This window comes from Eubalaena glacialis, chromosome 14, assembly GCF_028564815.1.
Source record: "Eubalaena glacialis isolate mEubGla1 chromosome 14, mEubGla1.1.hap2.+ XY, whole genome shotgun sequence".
Taxonomy (NCBI): Eukaryota; Metazoa; Chordata; class Mammalia; order Artiodactyla; family Balaenidae; genus Eubalaena; species Eubalaena glacialis.
In genome coordinates, this window is record NC_083729.1 from 8,444,263 (window position 1) to 8,462,170 (window position 17,908).

Sequence of the window (17,908 nt, forward strand, 5' to 3'; positions counted from 1 at the left end):
TGAGTATATAGTACTTTTCGTAATTTAAAAAAATAGGAAAAAATAAAATGTTTTTTAAAAAGGATTCCTGGTTTCTCCATACCCCTCACATTACCGAATGTTATCAATCTTTAAAACTTGTTGCCTTTTTGATAGGGGAGAAGTAGTATATTTCTAGTATAATAGTAAGGGTGAATATATTTTAATATATTTATTGGTCATTGGTACTTTTTTTTTTAAAAATATTTATTTATTATTTTTTTTGGCTGTGTTGGGTCTTTGTTTCTGTGCGAGGGCTTTCTCTAGTTGCGGCGAGCGGGGGCCACTCTTCATCGCGGTGCGCGGGCCTCTCACTGTCGCGGCCTCTCTTGTTGCGGAGCACAGGCTCCAGACGCGCAGGCTCAGTAGTTGTGGCTCACGGGTCTAGTTGCTCCGCGGCTTGTGGGATCCTCCCAGACCAGGGCTCGAACCTGTGTCCCCTGCATTGGCAGGCAGATTCTCAACCACTGCGCCACCAGGGAAGCCCCCACTGGTACTTCTTTTACAGTGACTTTCTGGTTTTGTTTCTCTTATTTTTCCTTTAGTCCATTTGACTTTTATTCTTTCGCTTTGTTCTTTAGATTATAAATTTTAATCCTTTGTCAGTTATGTGTATTGCATATATTTTCTCTAAAGCTCCCCCAGTTGTGTTTCATATTTTCTTTTTAAACGGGTCAGTTATTTCCGGGACTTCCCTAGCAGTCCAGTGGTTAAGACTCTGCGCTTCCACTGCTGGGGGTGTGGGTTCCGTCCCTGGTCGGGGAGCTAAGATCCCACATGCCGTGCGGCACCGCCAAAAAAATAAAAATAAAAAGTTAGTTATTTCCATTCATCAGCATTTGTCGAATACTTGCTGTGAGCCCGGCGTTGAGCTAAGAACTTGGAGAGCACATTCGTAGCGCACCAGGGTGGAGGGAGGCGAGGATAGCCCACAGGTACCCATGTAACCAGTTGTGACCTCAGTGAACTAAGACCAATAGTATACTGGCCTGGTGCTGGGCTTGAGGGGGCAGGGGACTGTCTAAAACAAGAAGAAAGAGAAGGAAGAAGAGAAAAATCATTTTGTTTCTTCTCCTGGCCTTAGGAGGAGAGAAGTGTGATGCCAGCCTTTTTATGTCCCGCACAGTGAATTTTGTTGTCTTACTACAGCTATATCAGTTAATATAAGATAGCAATTTGCAATTACGCAAGACTCTTTTAAGACATTATTGAAATGTCAGTTCATTTTTTTTTTGAAGCAACCTTTGTTCAGCTCCTGATGGAGTCCTACTTCTAACAGCTTAAACAACGTGGCCAGTTAAAATCTGGAAAGACATTTGCAATGATTTCTAAGCAGGTGGGTCTCCTGCCCACCGGAGTTCATCTGTCTGCCTGCCATGCTTCTTCAGGCCACATTTTCCCTCAAATGTCTTTGCATCCGCCCAGCCCTCCTTTCAATTAGGTGAGGTGGTTGAAAGAGGTGGAGGAGTGGAGGCGTGTCAGGTGCTCAGTCAGTGCCTGCACGTAGGCAGGGCGTACTGAGGCTGGCTCCTGTTTTGCTGTCTCTACAGATCGGGAAGACAGGCGCCTACCTGCAATTCCTCAGCATTTTGTCCAGAATGCTCATTCGGCTGACGGAAGTGGATGTTTACGATGAAGAAGAGATCAATATCAGTGAGTTATCTGCTGAGGACGCTGGGGCGTGGAATCATCTTTAGTCGGTTTCTCAAGTGACCTCCGCTGTATCTTTTACTTTGAAGATGGAATTCTCAGATTAATGATCGGACTCCTCCCAAGGGCCTTGTAGGGCTGCTTTTATCTTTGCCCTTGTAGCCATTTCGCTCGGTCCTAGAATAGTGCCTGGGAGGCCTTGGTGGGAGATAAAATTATGATACTAAAAATACCTGCTGTTTACTGCGCACCTTCCAAACGTCAACCACTGTGCTAGATGGTTTACGTAAATCACCACATTTCGTTTCCTATGCCACACCAAGAGATGGATACTCTTATTCGGTTCCGGAATAACATGTTCAGGGGTCCAGCTGGGAGGTGGCAGAGCTGGAACCAAACTAGATTTCATTGCTGCCTTCTAGAAAGCGGGGTTGTCCATCAGGGGAGGGTTTCCCTCTCAGGCTGCTGAGCACATAGGTCAACATCTTGGGGCAAAATGGAAACATATGCTATGCAGGGGAATAGCCTTTTCTTCTCATTCACAGAACAGAATTTACCCTGATTAAGGTAAGACTCTTTGAACAGCTGTTTCATGCTTATTGTAGAATACCTCCTCCATTTCCTCTTCCAATGCCCCTCCAGTGGCTCAGAAACTTGGTCTGGTAAAGGAATCCATTGCTTTGGGAACGAAGATTTGTGTTAAGGAGTCGTGTGTTGTAGAGAAGGGGCCCCAGTAAGCTTGTAACAGCACTTGTATTATGTACGTTTAAGCTGTACAGCTGGATGATTTGATACACGTATACATTGTGAAGTAATCACCGCAATCACGCTAATGCACGTATTCATCACCTCACATAGTTACCATGTTCAGCAGCATTATTCACAACAGCCAAGATACAGAAACAACCATATGTTGTCCATTAATGGACAGACGTCCATCAGCAGTTGAGTGGATAACGATGGAGTATATACTGGCAATGTATTCAGCCTTGACAAAGAAGGAAATCCTGTCATTTGGATACACAGAGCTTTTTTAGATGCTCTTGCTGTGTTTGAGTTTTGACTTGGAGAAAATTTAGAACCAAGGAAACCCATCCAGTCCTTGGTCTTTCCTTTGAAGGAGAAGGGAAAGAGGCTGTTCATCGAAACTCTGAGCTTTCCACCGTTTCCCCACAGTTTGAAACCATTTTACAAATGAAAGTCAACAGGTCTGCTGCATTTCTGTCTCCTCATTTTGTTGGCTATACCAATGATAAAGATAGGATTTGAATCCAGTTTGTTAAACTTCAAAGCCTCATTTTCTTAAATACTCTCTTATTGCCTTGGGTTTCTCCTTGGCAAAATGTGTGTAATTCCTGTTTTACAGGATGTTGTGAAGATTAACGGATGTTACACATATGAAGCACTGAACACCTATTAAATACAGAATAAATGTTCCTCTCCCTCTTCTTTCCTTATTTTTTCTGTTTCTTATGGACATATACTCTGCCCATATATATATATATAGTAGGATACATTGATATAGATATATAGATACATATCAGTATCGTCTATACTATATATATGTCATATCAAATATGTAAAATCAATATGATGTAAAATGATGTTGATCAATTGATGTAAAATCAATATGTTACATAAGTTTGAGTTGGACCAACTAGATTTTTTTACCTTTTAGCCAACAAGCATTTAGTGAGCACTGTAGACTACACCAATTATAATGTAGGGCGATACACTGCAAATGTGAAAATGTGGATTGGGCCATGAGTAGTGGTGGCATTCAGAAGGGAGAGACCAGTGTACCTGAGCATTCAGAAGAGGCTTTCTAGAGGTGAAGTGATAGGAGTTGGGCCTTACTGGCTGGGTAGCATTTAGATATAAGAGCAAGAGAGAGAACTACATTAAGTTCTGCCAGTGGTGGGGACCAGTGTGGTATATTTGGGGGATGGTGCTGGGGAGAAGCCCACAGCCCAGGGGTAGGTAAACTGCCAGGAGTGGAAGTCAGTGTAAGTTAGAAGAGCAACCCCATCCCATAGGAAACACAGCATAAGACTGTTTGTCTGGATAGAGATAGATCTGAATGCACCTTCTTGCTGAATTAGAACAATCCTGAAAATGGGACGGGTGCCAGAGTATTTGAGATCCAGTGGAGTTCCCCTGGTAACCTGTAGACTCAGTATCAATTCCACTCCTACCATCATCCTTGTGCACATTTGACATAAATCCTTCTCACTTCCTGTTTTGTCATATATCTGTGTTTCTACTGATCCTGTAGACCTCAGAGAAGAATCAGATTGGCATTACCTCCAGCTCAGTGACCCCTGGCCGGACCTGGAGCTGTTCAAGAAGTTGCCTTTTGACTACATTATTCACGACCCGAAGTATGAGGATGCCAGTCTGATCTGTTCACACCACCAGAGCATAAAGAACGAAGGTCAGATTTTTAAATCTCTTGCTGCCACCTTCTTCCAGAGCACGTGGGAATAGCCTCTTAAAGGGATGAGCTGAATTTTGTTAGTGATGAACTTATCTGGTGGTGGTGAGTGAACCGACAGTGCCTGGTGGAGAGCTGAGGTCGCCACCTCACCTGACAGGAAGGGCTCTTCATGGACCTCAAGAGGGGAGACTCACGGCTCGGTCGGTGCTGAATAACGGTGAGGACCCTCTTGGTGGTTTATCATGATCGGAGTATTCTGAAGGTTCTGGTCAATAGAGGAAAAAGACATGTATGTTTCTCTATGAATTTGGATTGTAACAAAATGCACCTATTTCCCTTTCTGCCCTTGGTCTCTCATTTTCTCGCTCCTTCTTCAGGGTCCGCTAACTTCCACAGTATTATGACCCTGCTGGGTTTCAGGGTCACTGGCAGCAAACATCGGACGTGAGTGGCCGGTGTGATTATAAGCACTGACTAGGGAAGTTTGGTGAATGCAGCGTGAGAGGAAAATACTCATCGGTCTCCTTGTCAAACCAATCATTTTATCTTCGTTGTTCTCAGAGCAGATCACTTTTTTTTTTAAGATTTAATTTATTTATTTATTTATTTATTTTATTGGCTGCGTTGGGTCTTCCGTTGCTGTGCGCTGGCTTTCTCTACTTGCAGCGAGCGGGGGCTACTCTTCGTTGTGGTGTGAGGGCTTTTCATTGCAGTGGCTTCTCTTGTTGTGGAGCACAGGCTCTAGGCACGCAGGCTTCAGTAGTTGTGGCACACGGGCTTCAGTAATTGTGGCTCACGGGCTCAAGAGTGCAGGCTCAGTAGTTATGGCACGCGGGCTTAGTTGCTCCCTGGCATGTGGGATCCTCCCGGACCAGGGCTCGAACCTATGTCCCCTGCATTGGCAGGCGGGTTCTTAACCACTGCGCCACCAGGGAAGCCCAAGCAGATCACTTTTACTGAAGGTTTCTTCACATAGCAGACCTTCTCGAATGGAGGTTGACTGTTAAAATCTTAATTTTGCTAAGTCATTTGAAAACCTGGAGGTGATGCATGTGCTTTACAGTATTTGCATATTATGTTGGCGATCGATTTACATTGTCATGTAGCGAATCCTTGAATATGTCTATGAACCATGCATAGGTGCATGCGTAAGATGCCATGTGAACGTAGCCTTCAGTTTATCCCACTGAGACTCTGTCCTTTCTGACCAGCTGAGTCACCTTGGGGCAGACAGGTGAGAGGTGATCGCACAAAGTCCTGTTACCGTGGTTCCCTGTGAGTAGGCAGGGGAGAGAACGTGGGCTGTGCCTCCTGCTGTTCTTTAATGCTGGGGATTTCGTGCAGACAGAGGGACACACCGGAAGCCGGAGGACCTCTACGTGCGGCGCCAGACGGCGCGGATGAGGCTCTCCAAGTACGCGGCATACAACACGTACCACCACTGCGAACAGTGCCACCAATACATGGGCTTCCACCCCCGCTACCAGGTAGGATGGAGCCCCCGCTCCAGCGGCACCTCCCATTCTACACTTAGTATTTCTTTTCATCTCAGACCCAAACGGGGAAAGAGGAGGAGGGGGCAGCCGGAGCTGACGGGAGCCAGTCAGACACCTGTACGGCAAACTTTTTTTTTTACATACTTTTCCCCCATAAATTGTTATGTACTTCGTGCATTATATGTATATTCACGTATACAAGTACATATACATCCTGTTGTACACAATATATAATATGTATAATCGTGCTTTATTTACCCCATGCTTATAAGCATTTACATTAAATCATTGGTATTACATAGTACATACATTTATTAATTGTACCTAGCTCATTAAGTCAAATCAATTCCAGTCAATATGCATATCATAATGATTTATTTACAGTTGAGCCACCACCATATTATCACTATCACACGCATGAAATAAAATACCCATCATCACAACCCTTATTCTCACTATTATCCTATCAGTAGGAGGCCTTCCACTGCTGTCAGGATTTATACCCAAATGAATAATCATCCAAGAAATAACAAAAAAATAACAACATTGTTTTACCTACACTGATAGCTATTACAGCATGAGTTAATTTATACTTCTCTGTACGACTTACATACTCATGTATACATGAGTGGATGCCCCAGAAAGGCCCAAAGGTGGCAAGAGCACTGGCTTGCTCTGTCCGTCCCCTTTACAGAGGGAAACAGCAGACAGTAGCTTTAATTTTCCCGAATCTGCTTGGCCTTGAGCTCAGCTTCCACTGAAGTAGCACCTGTCTTCTTTTAGCACAGATTTTTTTAAACGATGTAATTTTACTGTAGACGAAATTAGAAAATACATATGAGCGGTTTTTCAAAGGATTAAAATAATCAGAAATCCTATTTGCTGCAGAATAATTCTCCTAACATTTTTTCCCTCGGAGGTGAAGCTTTTCTTTCAAGGCAGAGAAACATATAAGTGAAAACATTGTCTTGATTTTGAAATTTAAAGACCTGGAGAGACTCAAAGGGTTCAGTCCCTGGTCACTTCAGGGTCTGCAGTGAAGGAATGAATGAAGCATGGGGGAGAAGGAGGAGGGCGGGTTTGAGCTCTGGCCGGCGGGCCAGGTCTGTGTGCAGGCGGCTCGGGTCTGGGGGGGCCACACTTGCAGGGGACGTGAAACCAGGCCCTGTGAGGAGCACTGAGGGGCACACGCTGGCCCCCTGCTGGCATTTCCCTGCCTCTGCTTGTTCTGTTCTTCCTTCATCGCTCAAGGCTCCCTGAGAGGAAGTCTTAGGAGATTCCTCAGTTACGACCCTCTGTGTTCCCTCCCCAAGTCAGAATCTGTTTCTCCCTCATCTCTGCTCTCAAAGTAGAGCCACAATAGGACTTCACAGCCGGTGTGTCCCGGCCTGCTTCGGCCCTCCCCTGGCCCCCGTGGTTCCCGGGAGGGCACAGCACAGGCTAGCTGCACGTCTGCAGGAGGGGCTGTCAGATGGAGGGTGAGGGTCAGGGAAGACCCCTCTGTGGACGCCTGAGCTGAGAACTGAAGGAGGCATAAGCATGACCTGGGCAAAGCTGGGCTGGGAGGTCGCACCAGAGAGCAGTGCGGGCACGGTGACTGGGTGAGGGGAGGGCTCCTTGGGCAAAGTGACTAGAGGTGAGGCTAGACTGGGGATCGGAGTGAGCCCAAGACCCGTGGGTGTCAGTTTCCACGTCCACCAAGTGGGGGTGAGGACATAGGGTTGTTAATTGCTTCATAGATTGTTAATTTTAACGCCAAGGGGATGGGAGGGGGCCTGGACGTGGTGCGTGAGATAGAAGCGCACAAGTTCGCAGTTACTGTCTTATTAATATGCTGTTACACATATTACCTATGGTGGGAAAATAACCTTTGTTACAATTTAAAATGTGATCTGGCACGTGAATGCTTTAGTTGGTAACCCAGCGCACCTCTGGGTCGAATCCAGCGTCGGGAAGGGCTGAGCGGCTGAGGTGGCGTTGCTGGGTGAAGCACGGTCAGCACCAGGACGGGAGCAGCCGCTGGCCGAGTGGGTGTGGCCTCAGGTGTGTTTGTCCCCTAGTGAGACCTGGGCGTCCACACTGTGTCCTGGCGTCAGCCTGGGGCAGAGGTGGCAGTGACCTCTGTGTAGTCATGGCCATGGTGGGCCTGGGTTCTTCTGGGAAGTCAGGCCGGACTCTGATGACAAGCTCTGTCCTTTCCCCCTCGCACCTCAGCTCTATGAGTCCACCCTGCACGCCTTTGCCTTCTCTTACTCCATGCTAGGAGAGGAGATCCAGCTCCACTTCATCATCCCCAAGTCCAAGGAGCACCACTTTGTCTTCAGCCAACCCGGAGGCCAGCTGGAGAGCATGCGGCTGCCCCTCGTCACAGACAAGGTACTGGCTTCGAGTCCCCGTGGGTCAGATCAAAGTGGCTGCAAGGGACCGCTGAGCTGGAGACCCAGAGACTGTAGTTCTTGATGAGTCGGGCACATGGGGTGGGGTGTGGCGGGGAGAGACGAACATGGTGACTGAACTTGGAGGAGGCTGGGGAGCACATGGGCTTTGTGGTCACTCAGAGTCAAATTTGAGTCACGTTTGACGTCATACTGTCACTTGATGTCTCTCAGCCTCAGTTTCCTCATCTGTAAGCTTTGGGCAATAATAACTCTTGCAAAAGCTTGTGGTGAGAATTGTATGGAATAACCAACGTCAGGCACCAGCACAGTACCTGGAAGATAACAAGGGCCAGTAAATGTTCGTCCCTTCCACTACCTTTTCTTTCATGCTGTTTCTTGTGGAACATTTGAAACAGGCTAAGACGGCAGAATAGTATAATGACTCCCCCAGGGCTGATTACCCAACCTCAGCGGTTATTCATTCAAGGTCAGTCTTGCTTCATCAAGCCATCTCTCTTCATCTGCCTTCCTGTGTTACTTGGAAGCGAATCTCAGACATTGCATCATTTCATTTGTAAATATTTCAACGTATATCTCTAAAGGAGAAATCTTCTCTCTTCCGAGGAGATTGTTCCTAATAATCCATCGTCTCTCTGGCCGCCATTCTTAGGGGCGCTTGGTTTGTCAGTTCCAGCCTGACAACCTCAGAGTCAGCCTGCTGCCCCTTCCCCAGCCCTAGCCCCATGGACCTTGTGTACAGCTCTGCTGTTCCTTCTCCAGAGGGCCAGGCATGCCCAGAGCTGAACCCAGCCTTGCAGACCCAGCAGTCTATTATCAAGAATGAAAACATTTGTAAAGTGGCAGTGAGGCCTTTACTATAAGGTGCTTGAGCCTTTATCAGTTACTCCACTAGCTTTTCCAGGTGGTTCCCATCAGAACTGGTTATGAGGGACTTCCCTGGTGGCGCAGTAGTTAAGAATCCGCCTGCCAATGCAGGGGACACAGGTTTGAGCCCTGGTCAGGGAAGATCCCACATGCCGCAGAGCAACTAAGCCCATGAGCCACAACTACTGAGCCTGCGCTCTAGAGCCTGCGAGCCACAACTACTGAGCCCGCATGCCACAACTACTGCGCCCGCATGCCACAACTACTGAAGCCCGCACGCCTAGAGCCCGTGCTCCGCAACAAGACGAGCCACCGCAATGAGAAGCCCGCGCACTGCAATGAAGAGCAGCCCCCACTCACCGCAACTAGAGAAAGCCTGTGCACAGCAACGAAGACCCAACACAGCCAAAAATAAATAAATAAATAAATAACTTTATAAAAAAAAAAAGAACTGGTTATGAGCACCAGCTGTATGCACAGCTTTGTAGCAAGTACTTTGAGGAATCGAGAAGGAACGGAAGACCTAGCTGGAAGCTTGGCCAGCGGAACCTATTGTTGAGAAAAGAGTGAAAGAAAACACAGTTATTTATATAAAAGATTCATAGCCTGAGTGTATGAGTAGCTAGGCTGTATGGCTATGATAGAGGGATTTAAGTCATACAGGAATAACATGTACTCAGAGCACGATGTTGGGTGCTAATAGGAGAGGTTAATGAATTTGGGTAATCGATATATGCCTGTTAGTTTTGCTCACCTAACAAACCATTTCCGAACAAGCATGTACTTAGCTTCTGATTCTGTGGGCCAGCAGTTTGGACTCGGTTCTGCTGGGTGGTTATCCTGGGGTGGCTTGCTCTCACTTGTGTCCGAGGTTAGTTACCAGGTTGGCGGGGGGCCGGCTGGGCTAGGGATGCCCATGTCTGTTCCCTGCGGCCTCTCCTTCTCCAGCAGGCGAGCCCGGGCTTCTTCCTGGGAGGGTTCCGAGAGAAGGCAGAATGTGTCAGGCCTCTGGAGGCCAGGCTTGGAACTGGCGTGCTGTCATTTTTACTGCATTTTATCCATAAAAGCAAGTCCCAAGGCTAAGCCAGATGCAAGGAGTGTGGAAATAGATGCCATCTTTTGATGGAAGAGGCTGCAAAGTCACATTTTAAAGGGAGGGGAATAATTGTGGCCATGCTGACAAACACTTGCTTCTTTATGCCCGTACTCTCCAGAGTCACGAATACATAAAAAGTCCGACGTTCACTCCCACAACTGGCCGTCACGAACACGGGCTCTTTAACCTGTACCACGCGATGGATGGTGCCAGCCATTTGCATGTGCTAGTTGTCAAGGAGTATGAAATGGCGATTTATAAGAAATACTGGCCCAACCACATCATGCTGGTGCTTCCGAGTATCTTCAACAGCGCTGGAGTTGGTAGGCCTTTTTAAACGTGCCCTACTCTGTAAAGTTTCTGTGAATGGAGACTTGAGAGCATGTTCTAGATGTCGACGCACAATGGGAGAGTTGTGAGTTAAGTTTTATTTGGGGCAAAATGAGGACTAGAGCATGGGAGACGGCCTCTCAGATAGCTCTGAGGAACTGCTCCAATGAGATAAGGGGGGAGGTCAGTGTATATGGGATTTTGATGAAGGGAGATGCATGCAATCAAGCACACATGTTGGCAGAGGGATGCTACTGGTCACAAGAAGGCTGCTGCTGGTCACTGGGAGCAGATGTCTCTGTTAATGATTTTAGTGCTTTTCTAGATAGGAGACGAGGCAAGAAATTGGGCTCATAAAATTGCCTCCTGAAAAATATCTAACTCTCTGAAGGCCTGTTCTGCCAGTTTTTCCCAGAGCACAGACTGCCTCCTTCCTGATCGCCACCCTGAACTTTCAGGGTGTGCTGAAGGTCAGCGACTGCCGTGGCTACTGACCGCATCCTTGTACAGGCAGATGGCGAGAGACAGTTTTTGTCCGCGTAGAGATGAAAGACCTTTCTCATTAAGCTTTTTGGCGTTTAAAGCTATTTTGATTTGACTATTCTTTTTTTCTTCGATGCTTGGTTATTGATTTATTCATGTTCTCAGCTGTTAGAAAAGCAAGGAGAAATCGATGTGTGTGCAAACTGGAGAGGAGTGTTTTCTGCCCTAGAATTCTACCAAGTCAACAGCCTATAGTGGGTGGATGAGGGCTGCAGATCAGGACCCCCAGGAGCTGGCGGGGTGGGGGCCTCGATGGGCTTTCATCACGTTCTCTCCTCACTGCGGCTTTGTCCTGGGTGGTCGTCGGCCTGGGACTGACCTGAGTCGGGGTCGTTTGCCCATTGCAGGCGCCGCCCATTTCCTGATCAAGGAGCTGTCTTACCACAACCTGGAGCTGGAACGGAACCGGCAGGAGGAGCTGGGGATCAAGCCGCAGGACATCTGGCCTTTCATCGTGATTTCTGATGACTCCTGCGTGATGTGGAACGTGGTGGACGTCGACGGTGCTGGGGAGAGAAGCAGGTGAGAACCCACACTCTCACCCCACCACTAAGACAAGTGCACGCGCTCTCTTCTCGGTGGGGGATTCTCGTCCGCCCTTCGAGGACCCCAGAGGGCGCCTCGTGCTGGAAGGTGTGGTGTGCAGTGGACAGAGCCCTGCGTGTGGTGGGCTCACGTTCCAAGCTTTACTTTGAGTTCTTAATTTAAAAAATGTTATTGAGGTGTAATACATACAGAAAATAATGCAATATATATTCAACATCAAATATATGCGAAAAGGAAAGAATAATACATACCCAGGTATTTTCACAAACAGAACACACACACTTGACAAACTCCCTGATGAAGAAACAGACCAGCACTGGTACCCCAGAACCTTCCCGTCCCTCCTCCCTCCCCCCAGCCTCCTCCTAACGTGAAGCTCTATTTTTATTTGCTGTGTGACATTAGGGAAATGACTCTTTTTTGGGTTCTAGATTCCTCGTCTTTCAAAGGGGCACTTAAACTTGTGCTAAAAGTTTGTTACAAGGATTAATTAAACCATGAATTGTGTGCCCGGTCGTGGGCAATGGAGTAACACAGTGTAGGAAAGGCTCAGGAGATACAGCTGCATCTGAACATCATTGGTAAAATATTTCTGTGTGGTTTTACCATGAGTGTTTCAACTTAGCCTTTATTTTTGGCTTGATTTTTTTTTTTTTTTTTTTTTTTTTTTTTTTGAGAAACAACTTGATTTTTTGGCTTGTTTTTTTGAGAGGCAGCTTTTGAGGTTGGTCCACCTCTTCTGTGTTAGTGAGTCCTAATGTAGCAATTACCATTAACACCACTGCTCTTCTAGAAAAAAATGTTTTCTGTCTGATAGAGCTGCACGTGCATGAGGACGGCAGTCACCGGGCTTTCAGTATTCTCACTGACACGCTTCCGAGGGCAAGAGCTCGGCTAGGGCAGCGATGAGGAAGAGAACCGAGCTTTTCCCTCTGCCTTTCTGAATTTCATTCTGTAGCAGCCGTTCAAGTCCTGGCATGTCAGAGCTGGCTGGGGCCTTAGAGAGTTTAGTTGAAGCCCCTCAGTTGGGGAAAAGGAAGCTGAGATGCAGAGAAGTTGAGCCACTTCCCTGGGTCTCACAGACAGAGCTCTTGTCACCCCAGCTCCCAGCCCTGGGGTTATTCCCTTCAGCAGCCCTCCCTGGTCGTCGGGTGGCCCTCACTGTCTTCACGGACTTCAGTCACCGGCAGGGTGGGGTGGGAGGTGTTTACACGCTGCCTCCTTCCCTCCCCCCACCTCACTTGGAATTGACACTGGAAACGCGAGGTGGTTTGGCAGACGCAGAGATTGTGGGCTCCGGAGACAGACAACACCGTTCAAGCCAAGCTCTGTCACGTGACACTGGGCAAGTTATCCAGAGCCTCTTTTTCCTCATCTGTAAAATGGGGATGATATGCCTATGTCATAGGATTGCTGCGAGGATCAATGACAGTGAATCTGAAGTGCTGAGCACGGTGCCTGGTGGTTGTGATGGGTTCCTTCTGCACCACCCCGCCCGGCATGTTCAGGGGAAAGCAGCATCCTGGCCAGCCTGGTCCAGAGGGCCTTGCTGTTGTCTGCATGCCAACCGAGGGATGTCCATCTCCTTCCTTCGAACAGGGAATTTTCCTGGTCGGAAAGAAATGTTTCCTTGAAGCACATCATGCAGCACATTGAGGCTTCCCCCAACATCACTCACTACGCCCTGATCGGCATGCGCAAGTGGTCCAGCAAGCCTGGGAGCCGCGAGGTGCGCGAGCCCTTCTCCCGCTGCCACGTGCACGACTTCATCATCCTGAACGTGGACTTGACCCAGAACGTGCAGTACAACCAGAATCGGTGAGCTCCTGCGCCACCTTGGCTGTCAGCTCAGCCCACGGTCCCAGGGCCCTCCGTGAGGGGCAGCCTTACTCCTGGCGGGTGGCTGCTCCATCCTTGCCCTTCAGGGCCAACGAAACCAGAGCCTTTTCACCCATAGCCTTGGCCTGGTCCCTTGCTTTCAGCCCTCATGGGTTTTTTTGGTATTTTTGTTGTATAATTTTAGGGCAGATTTGCCTAAGACCATTCAACTTCCTTCCTCAATTCACGTGGTACCTTATTTAATGACTTAAATGCTACTGGGTGTTGTTTCTCTTGCTTTTTTGGCTCCTTCTCTGAACACATCACTTTTTAGGAGCGTTAGCACTGAAGGAAACTGTAATTTCCCTGTGTCACTCTCTACAGATCTATGCAGAAATGCTCACATCACGAGAAAAATCTAATCACTAATGTCTATTGAGCCCTCTACGTGCCAGGCAGTGGGCACACCCCCGAGAGGGCCCAGGCAGGAGTGTCCATTTTGGAGCCAGACCGACCTGCTAGGAATTTGGGTTCTGCCGCTTGTCAGCTTTGCAGTTTAGGCAGATGACTTGCCATCTCTGAGTCTTGTTTTCTTCAGCTGTAAAAAGTGGCTAATATTTTTACTTTGGGAGGTCGGTTGTTTTCTTTTCAGCAAATAGATGAAGTGGTGTTTGTCAAGTCCCCCTCACGGTGCCTGGCATGTCGTGCCTGGTCCACAAGTGGCAGTGCTTCTGTAGTGTAAGCCTGGGGTGCACCCTGCTTTCCTGGTGCAGGCGCATCACAGCTTGTCCTGTATTCCTTCTCGGTTTGCCTTCTGTGCCTCCCAGAGGAAGGTCTTTGGGGCAGGAGCGAGCCTGCTCCGCCTTCCCAGCCCCCAATAGCCTGCTCCGCCTTCCCAGCCCCCAATACAGGGGTGCACACTCCACGTGTCTGGTAGGGGCGTGACTGGGGGTGTGTGAGCTGCCTCCAGTCCGACCCGCCCCCTCCTCTGGTTCTGGGCAGGTTCATGTGTGATGATGTGGACTTCAACCTGCGGGTGCACAGCGCCGGCCTCCTGCTCTGCCGGTTCAACCGCTTCAGTGTGATGAAGAAGCAGATTGCAGTGGGCGGGCACAGGTCCTTCCACATCACGTCCAAGGTGGGTGTGGCCGTGTGCCTAGAGGGGGCTGCTGTCCGTGGTGGGAAAGCTGGCAGGGAGGCCACCCGGGCGCCTTTGAGTCAGTGGGGTGTGCTTGACTGCTGGGAAGTATTAGGAAAGGTTTCCGGCTGGGAGCCCTGGGAAGGGAAAGACTCCGTGAGGTTTCCCTTCTGATCTCCGACTCTAACTGGTTTCCTGTGTGTCCCCCCGGCGCCACCAGCCCTCCTGTGCGCCCTTGCCTGCCCGCACTCTCCCTCCCCATTGGTTTCCTGAGCTCATCTCTGTCACCGTCTTTGCTGTTCACTTGTCCGGCTTTTCTGCCCGACAGAGCCCCTTGGGGGGCAGGTGTGGTGCCGTGCTCTTCTCGGAGCCCCTGGGACAGTGCCTGCCAAACACTGTCTGAATGGCACTGACGGGCTAGCTTGATGGCTGTGCTGTCTGTCCCGGAGCCGGCCTCCAGATGGGCAGAGACGTGATCTGATTGTGTCGGTCCTGGCCGGGCAGACCTGGGCATTTCAGATGCGAAGTCACAGCAAGCCTTCGGAGATCTGTGTCTTCCAGGAACCCATACGGAGCTGGCACACCCCTGCCTTGAAGGTCCCTCCGACCCATGGGGCAGAGTGTCAGAGATGAGCTGGAGAAGTAGGCAGGACCTTATCCGCTGTGGGAAGGTTCTAGACTTTTCTGTAGGAGTAACAAGAACCCATTGAAGGGTGTCCAGCAGAGGGTTTGATTAGCATGATTTACATCCACAGTCTCTCTGGCTGTAGCATGGGAAGTCTGTTGGTGATGGAACGAGAGATGGCGGGCCCAGATGGCCGGGCTGTGGAGAGCAGGGGCCACGTGGCTGGACAGGAGGCAGATAGGGTCTGGGGGTCAAGGGGAGATTGGCCATTCCCAGAGGTTTGCATCCCTGGATTTGGGGGAACGTTCCCAAGGTCCATGGATTCCCTTATTTTTTTCTAGACCAGACAGCCAATTTTCGGCGTGGAATGGTCATTGTCTACGATTCTGATCGATCACGTGATCAGTTTTCACACGTCCCACTTCGGTTAAACCTAATTTTTCTTAATGGAGAACTTCACCGTGGAAGTTATGTGTTCTCACATCGCTGCTCCACGGCACAGCCTTCCACGACAGGGCCACCCACCCCAGGTCCCTGCTCAGGGTGGCTGGGAGTGGCTGACACCCGCCCTTCCCCGCACAGGTGTCTGACAGCCCCATGGCCATCGTGCCGGCCCAGTACATCTGCGCCCCCGACAGCAAGCACACATTCCTCGCGGCCCCCGCGCAGCTCCTGCTGGAGAAGTTCCTGCAGCACCACAGCCACCGCTTCTTCCCCCTGTCCCTGAAGAATCACAGCCACCCCGTGCTGTCCGTCGACTGCTACCTTAACCTGGGGTCTCAGGTAACTGTCAGAGGGGGCGCTGTCGAGTCCATAAATCTGGGAAATTCCTAAACACGTGCGCCAGAACCCAGGACTTGGAATTAGAACCACTCCACTACTTCGGCTCCGGTATGACCCCACTTTACAGCTGATAAGATAAAGGCTGAGAGGACTGAAGTGGTTTGGCCCCGATATAAGAAGTTAAGAATCAAACCCACTTCTGATGCTAAACATTTCTGATTCTCAAATGAATTAATGAATAGATAAATCTGGATAAGTCTTGGAGTTTTAGGATATAGGTTTGGAAATAACATTAAATATTGTTTCTGTTCCTCCAAGTCTGAGCTTGACCTGGCAGTTAGTATTTGCTAGATGCAAAGCCCTAACACAATGTCGTGGAGTATTTCATGGAAAATGACGTTTTCTCTTGGGTTCCTTTCTTTTCAGATCTCTGTGTGTTATGTGAGCTCCAGGCCCCACTCTTTAAACATCAGCTGCTCCGACTTCCTGTTTAGTGGACTCCTGCTGTACCTCTGTGACTCTTTTGTGGGAGCTGGCTTTTTGAAAAAGTTTCATTTTCTGAAAGGTAACTTCCCGTACTCTTACCATGGACCTTGACTTGAATGGTTGTCGTCACCTGGCACCTCTGCGGAGGTGACCTCTGGCCCTAGTCCTTCTTGCCAATGGGTAAACTGAGGCTCAGGGCGCGTGATTTCCCCGACCATCCAGGAAAGCACAAGAAGGCTGGGATGGGATCCCAGGGCAGCTCTTTCCCCCTCTACCTGTTTGCGTAGAGACAAGACACAGTCCCTTTCTTTTCGGTGACTAGCAGATATTTTCAACTTTTCTGTTGCTTTTCAAGCCAGGCTCTTAGCCTAAGCATGCAGATCCCCTCAGACATTTTTCCTTCTTGGTGGATGAGTTCTTCTTCCTTGTCTTGGGGTGCCACATGCATCTTTACTTTTCTTCTAATCTTTCTCCCTCTGTAGGTGTTTTCGTGCTAGAGTGGTTGCGAGTGAGAAACGTTCATTCTGTATGACTTAAACACATTCTTTCCAATCCAGCTGGGATCCCTAATCGAGCTTCACTTTTCCTTGGTTGGCCTTGACTCTGACCTTCCTCTCTACCAGGTGTTTAGTGAGCACCAATGTTGCATAAGCTTTGGGGAAATAGTCAGAGGTTTCCACAACATTCTCTGCTCTTGGGAAACATTTCGTCTAATAGGAGGATAGGACGTGTAGGTAGGGAGGTAGGTAGCGAGAACGAACACCCATGATTACTGATGAACGCTAGGCGTCGAGAGGCGGGAGGATCCACGTTGCCCCAGCAGAGGAAGAGTCAGGAGGTGCGTGGAGCCTGGGCGGGTGGCCGGCTGGGATGGGTGGAGAGGGAGGGTTGGGCTGGAGGGGCAGGGTGGGGCGCTTCCCCGGAGGGGCTGGAGCCGAGGATGTTGGTTTGTGATCCTGCGAGTCTGTCTCCTTCTCCCCCTCTGCTCACTTCTTTGCCAGTGTTTCTTGGTTCCATGTTGTCTCATCTGCCAGACCTGCCAAATCACAATCTCATTGTCTTGCTAAGATTAAGAAGCATCCCCAAGGAAACAAGAGCTCACGCGGACATCCGGTCCTTCCCTTCCAAGCAGCAGCGTATTTTGTTCTTGCAAAGAGCAGCCAGGCGGTACCTTTCCTTTGGAGAAACTCCCCTGTTTTCTTCACATACCTCTGCTGTTGTCCACACAGGTGCCACCTTGTGTGTGATCTGTCAGGACCGCAGCTCACTCCGCCAGACGGTTGTCCGCCTGGAGCTGGAAGATGAGTGGCAGTTCCGGCTGCGAGATGAATTCCAGACCGCCAATGCCAAGGAGGACCGACCCCTCTTCTTTCTGACCGGACGACACATCTGAGGGAGACACATCTGAGGGTGGGGCCTTCAGAACCTCAGGCTGCTGAGGCTAAAGGAAGAATAGGAACCACGGAGTGTCTGGACTGGGACGGGGCCCAGAGGTGTCTGTTGGCCACCCCCTCATGGTAGGTGCCAGGGAACCGAGGCCCAGAGATGGACCGAGACTTACTGAGACCGACGGGGATGAGTGGGCGGTGAGCAGGAACTCAAACCAAAGGCCCCTAGGTTCCGGCGCAGACCCCATTGCCCTGGCCTGTGCCGAAGTCCATCATGTGAAGAACAAAGTT

General features: G+C 49.3%; 1 protein-coding gene across 1 annotated transcript in view; it reads left to right on the forward strand.

Annotated features, from left to right (window-relative positions):
• Positions 1–17,673, forward strand: part of GREB1 (growth regulating estrogen receptor binding 1) — a 67,154-nt gene extending 49,481 nt beyond the window's left edge. Inside the window, exons 22-32 of the mRNA XM_061210768.1 lie at positions 1,569–1,671; positions 3,944–4,102; positions 5,450–5,592; positions 7,816–7,977; positions 10,079–10,283; positions 11,181–11,355; positions 12,979–13,197; positions 14,200–14,335; positions 15,543–15,743; positions 16,170–16,308; positions 17,459–17,673. Coding sequence (XP_061066751.1) covers positions 1,569–1,671; positions 3,944–4,102; positions 5,450–5,592; positions 7,816–7,977; positions 10,079–10,283; positions 11,181–11,355; positions 12,979–13,197; positions 14,200–14,335; positions 15,543–15,743; positions 16,170–16,308; positions 17,459–17,622 — 1,806 coding nt within the window. The 3' untranslated portion in view covers positions 17,623–17,673. The remainder of the gene's footprint in view (positions 1–1,568; positions 1,672–3,943; positions 4,103–5,449; positions 5,593–7,815; positions 7,978–10,078; positions 10,284–11,180; positions 11,356–12,978; positions 13,198–14,199; positions 14,336–15,542; positions 15,744–16,169; positions 16,309–17,458) is intronic.
• The last annotated feature ends 235 nt before the right edge of the window (positions 17,674–17,908 follow it).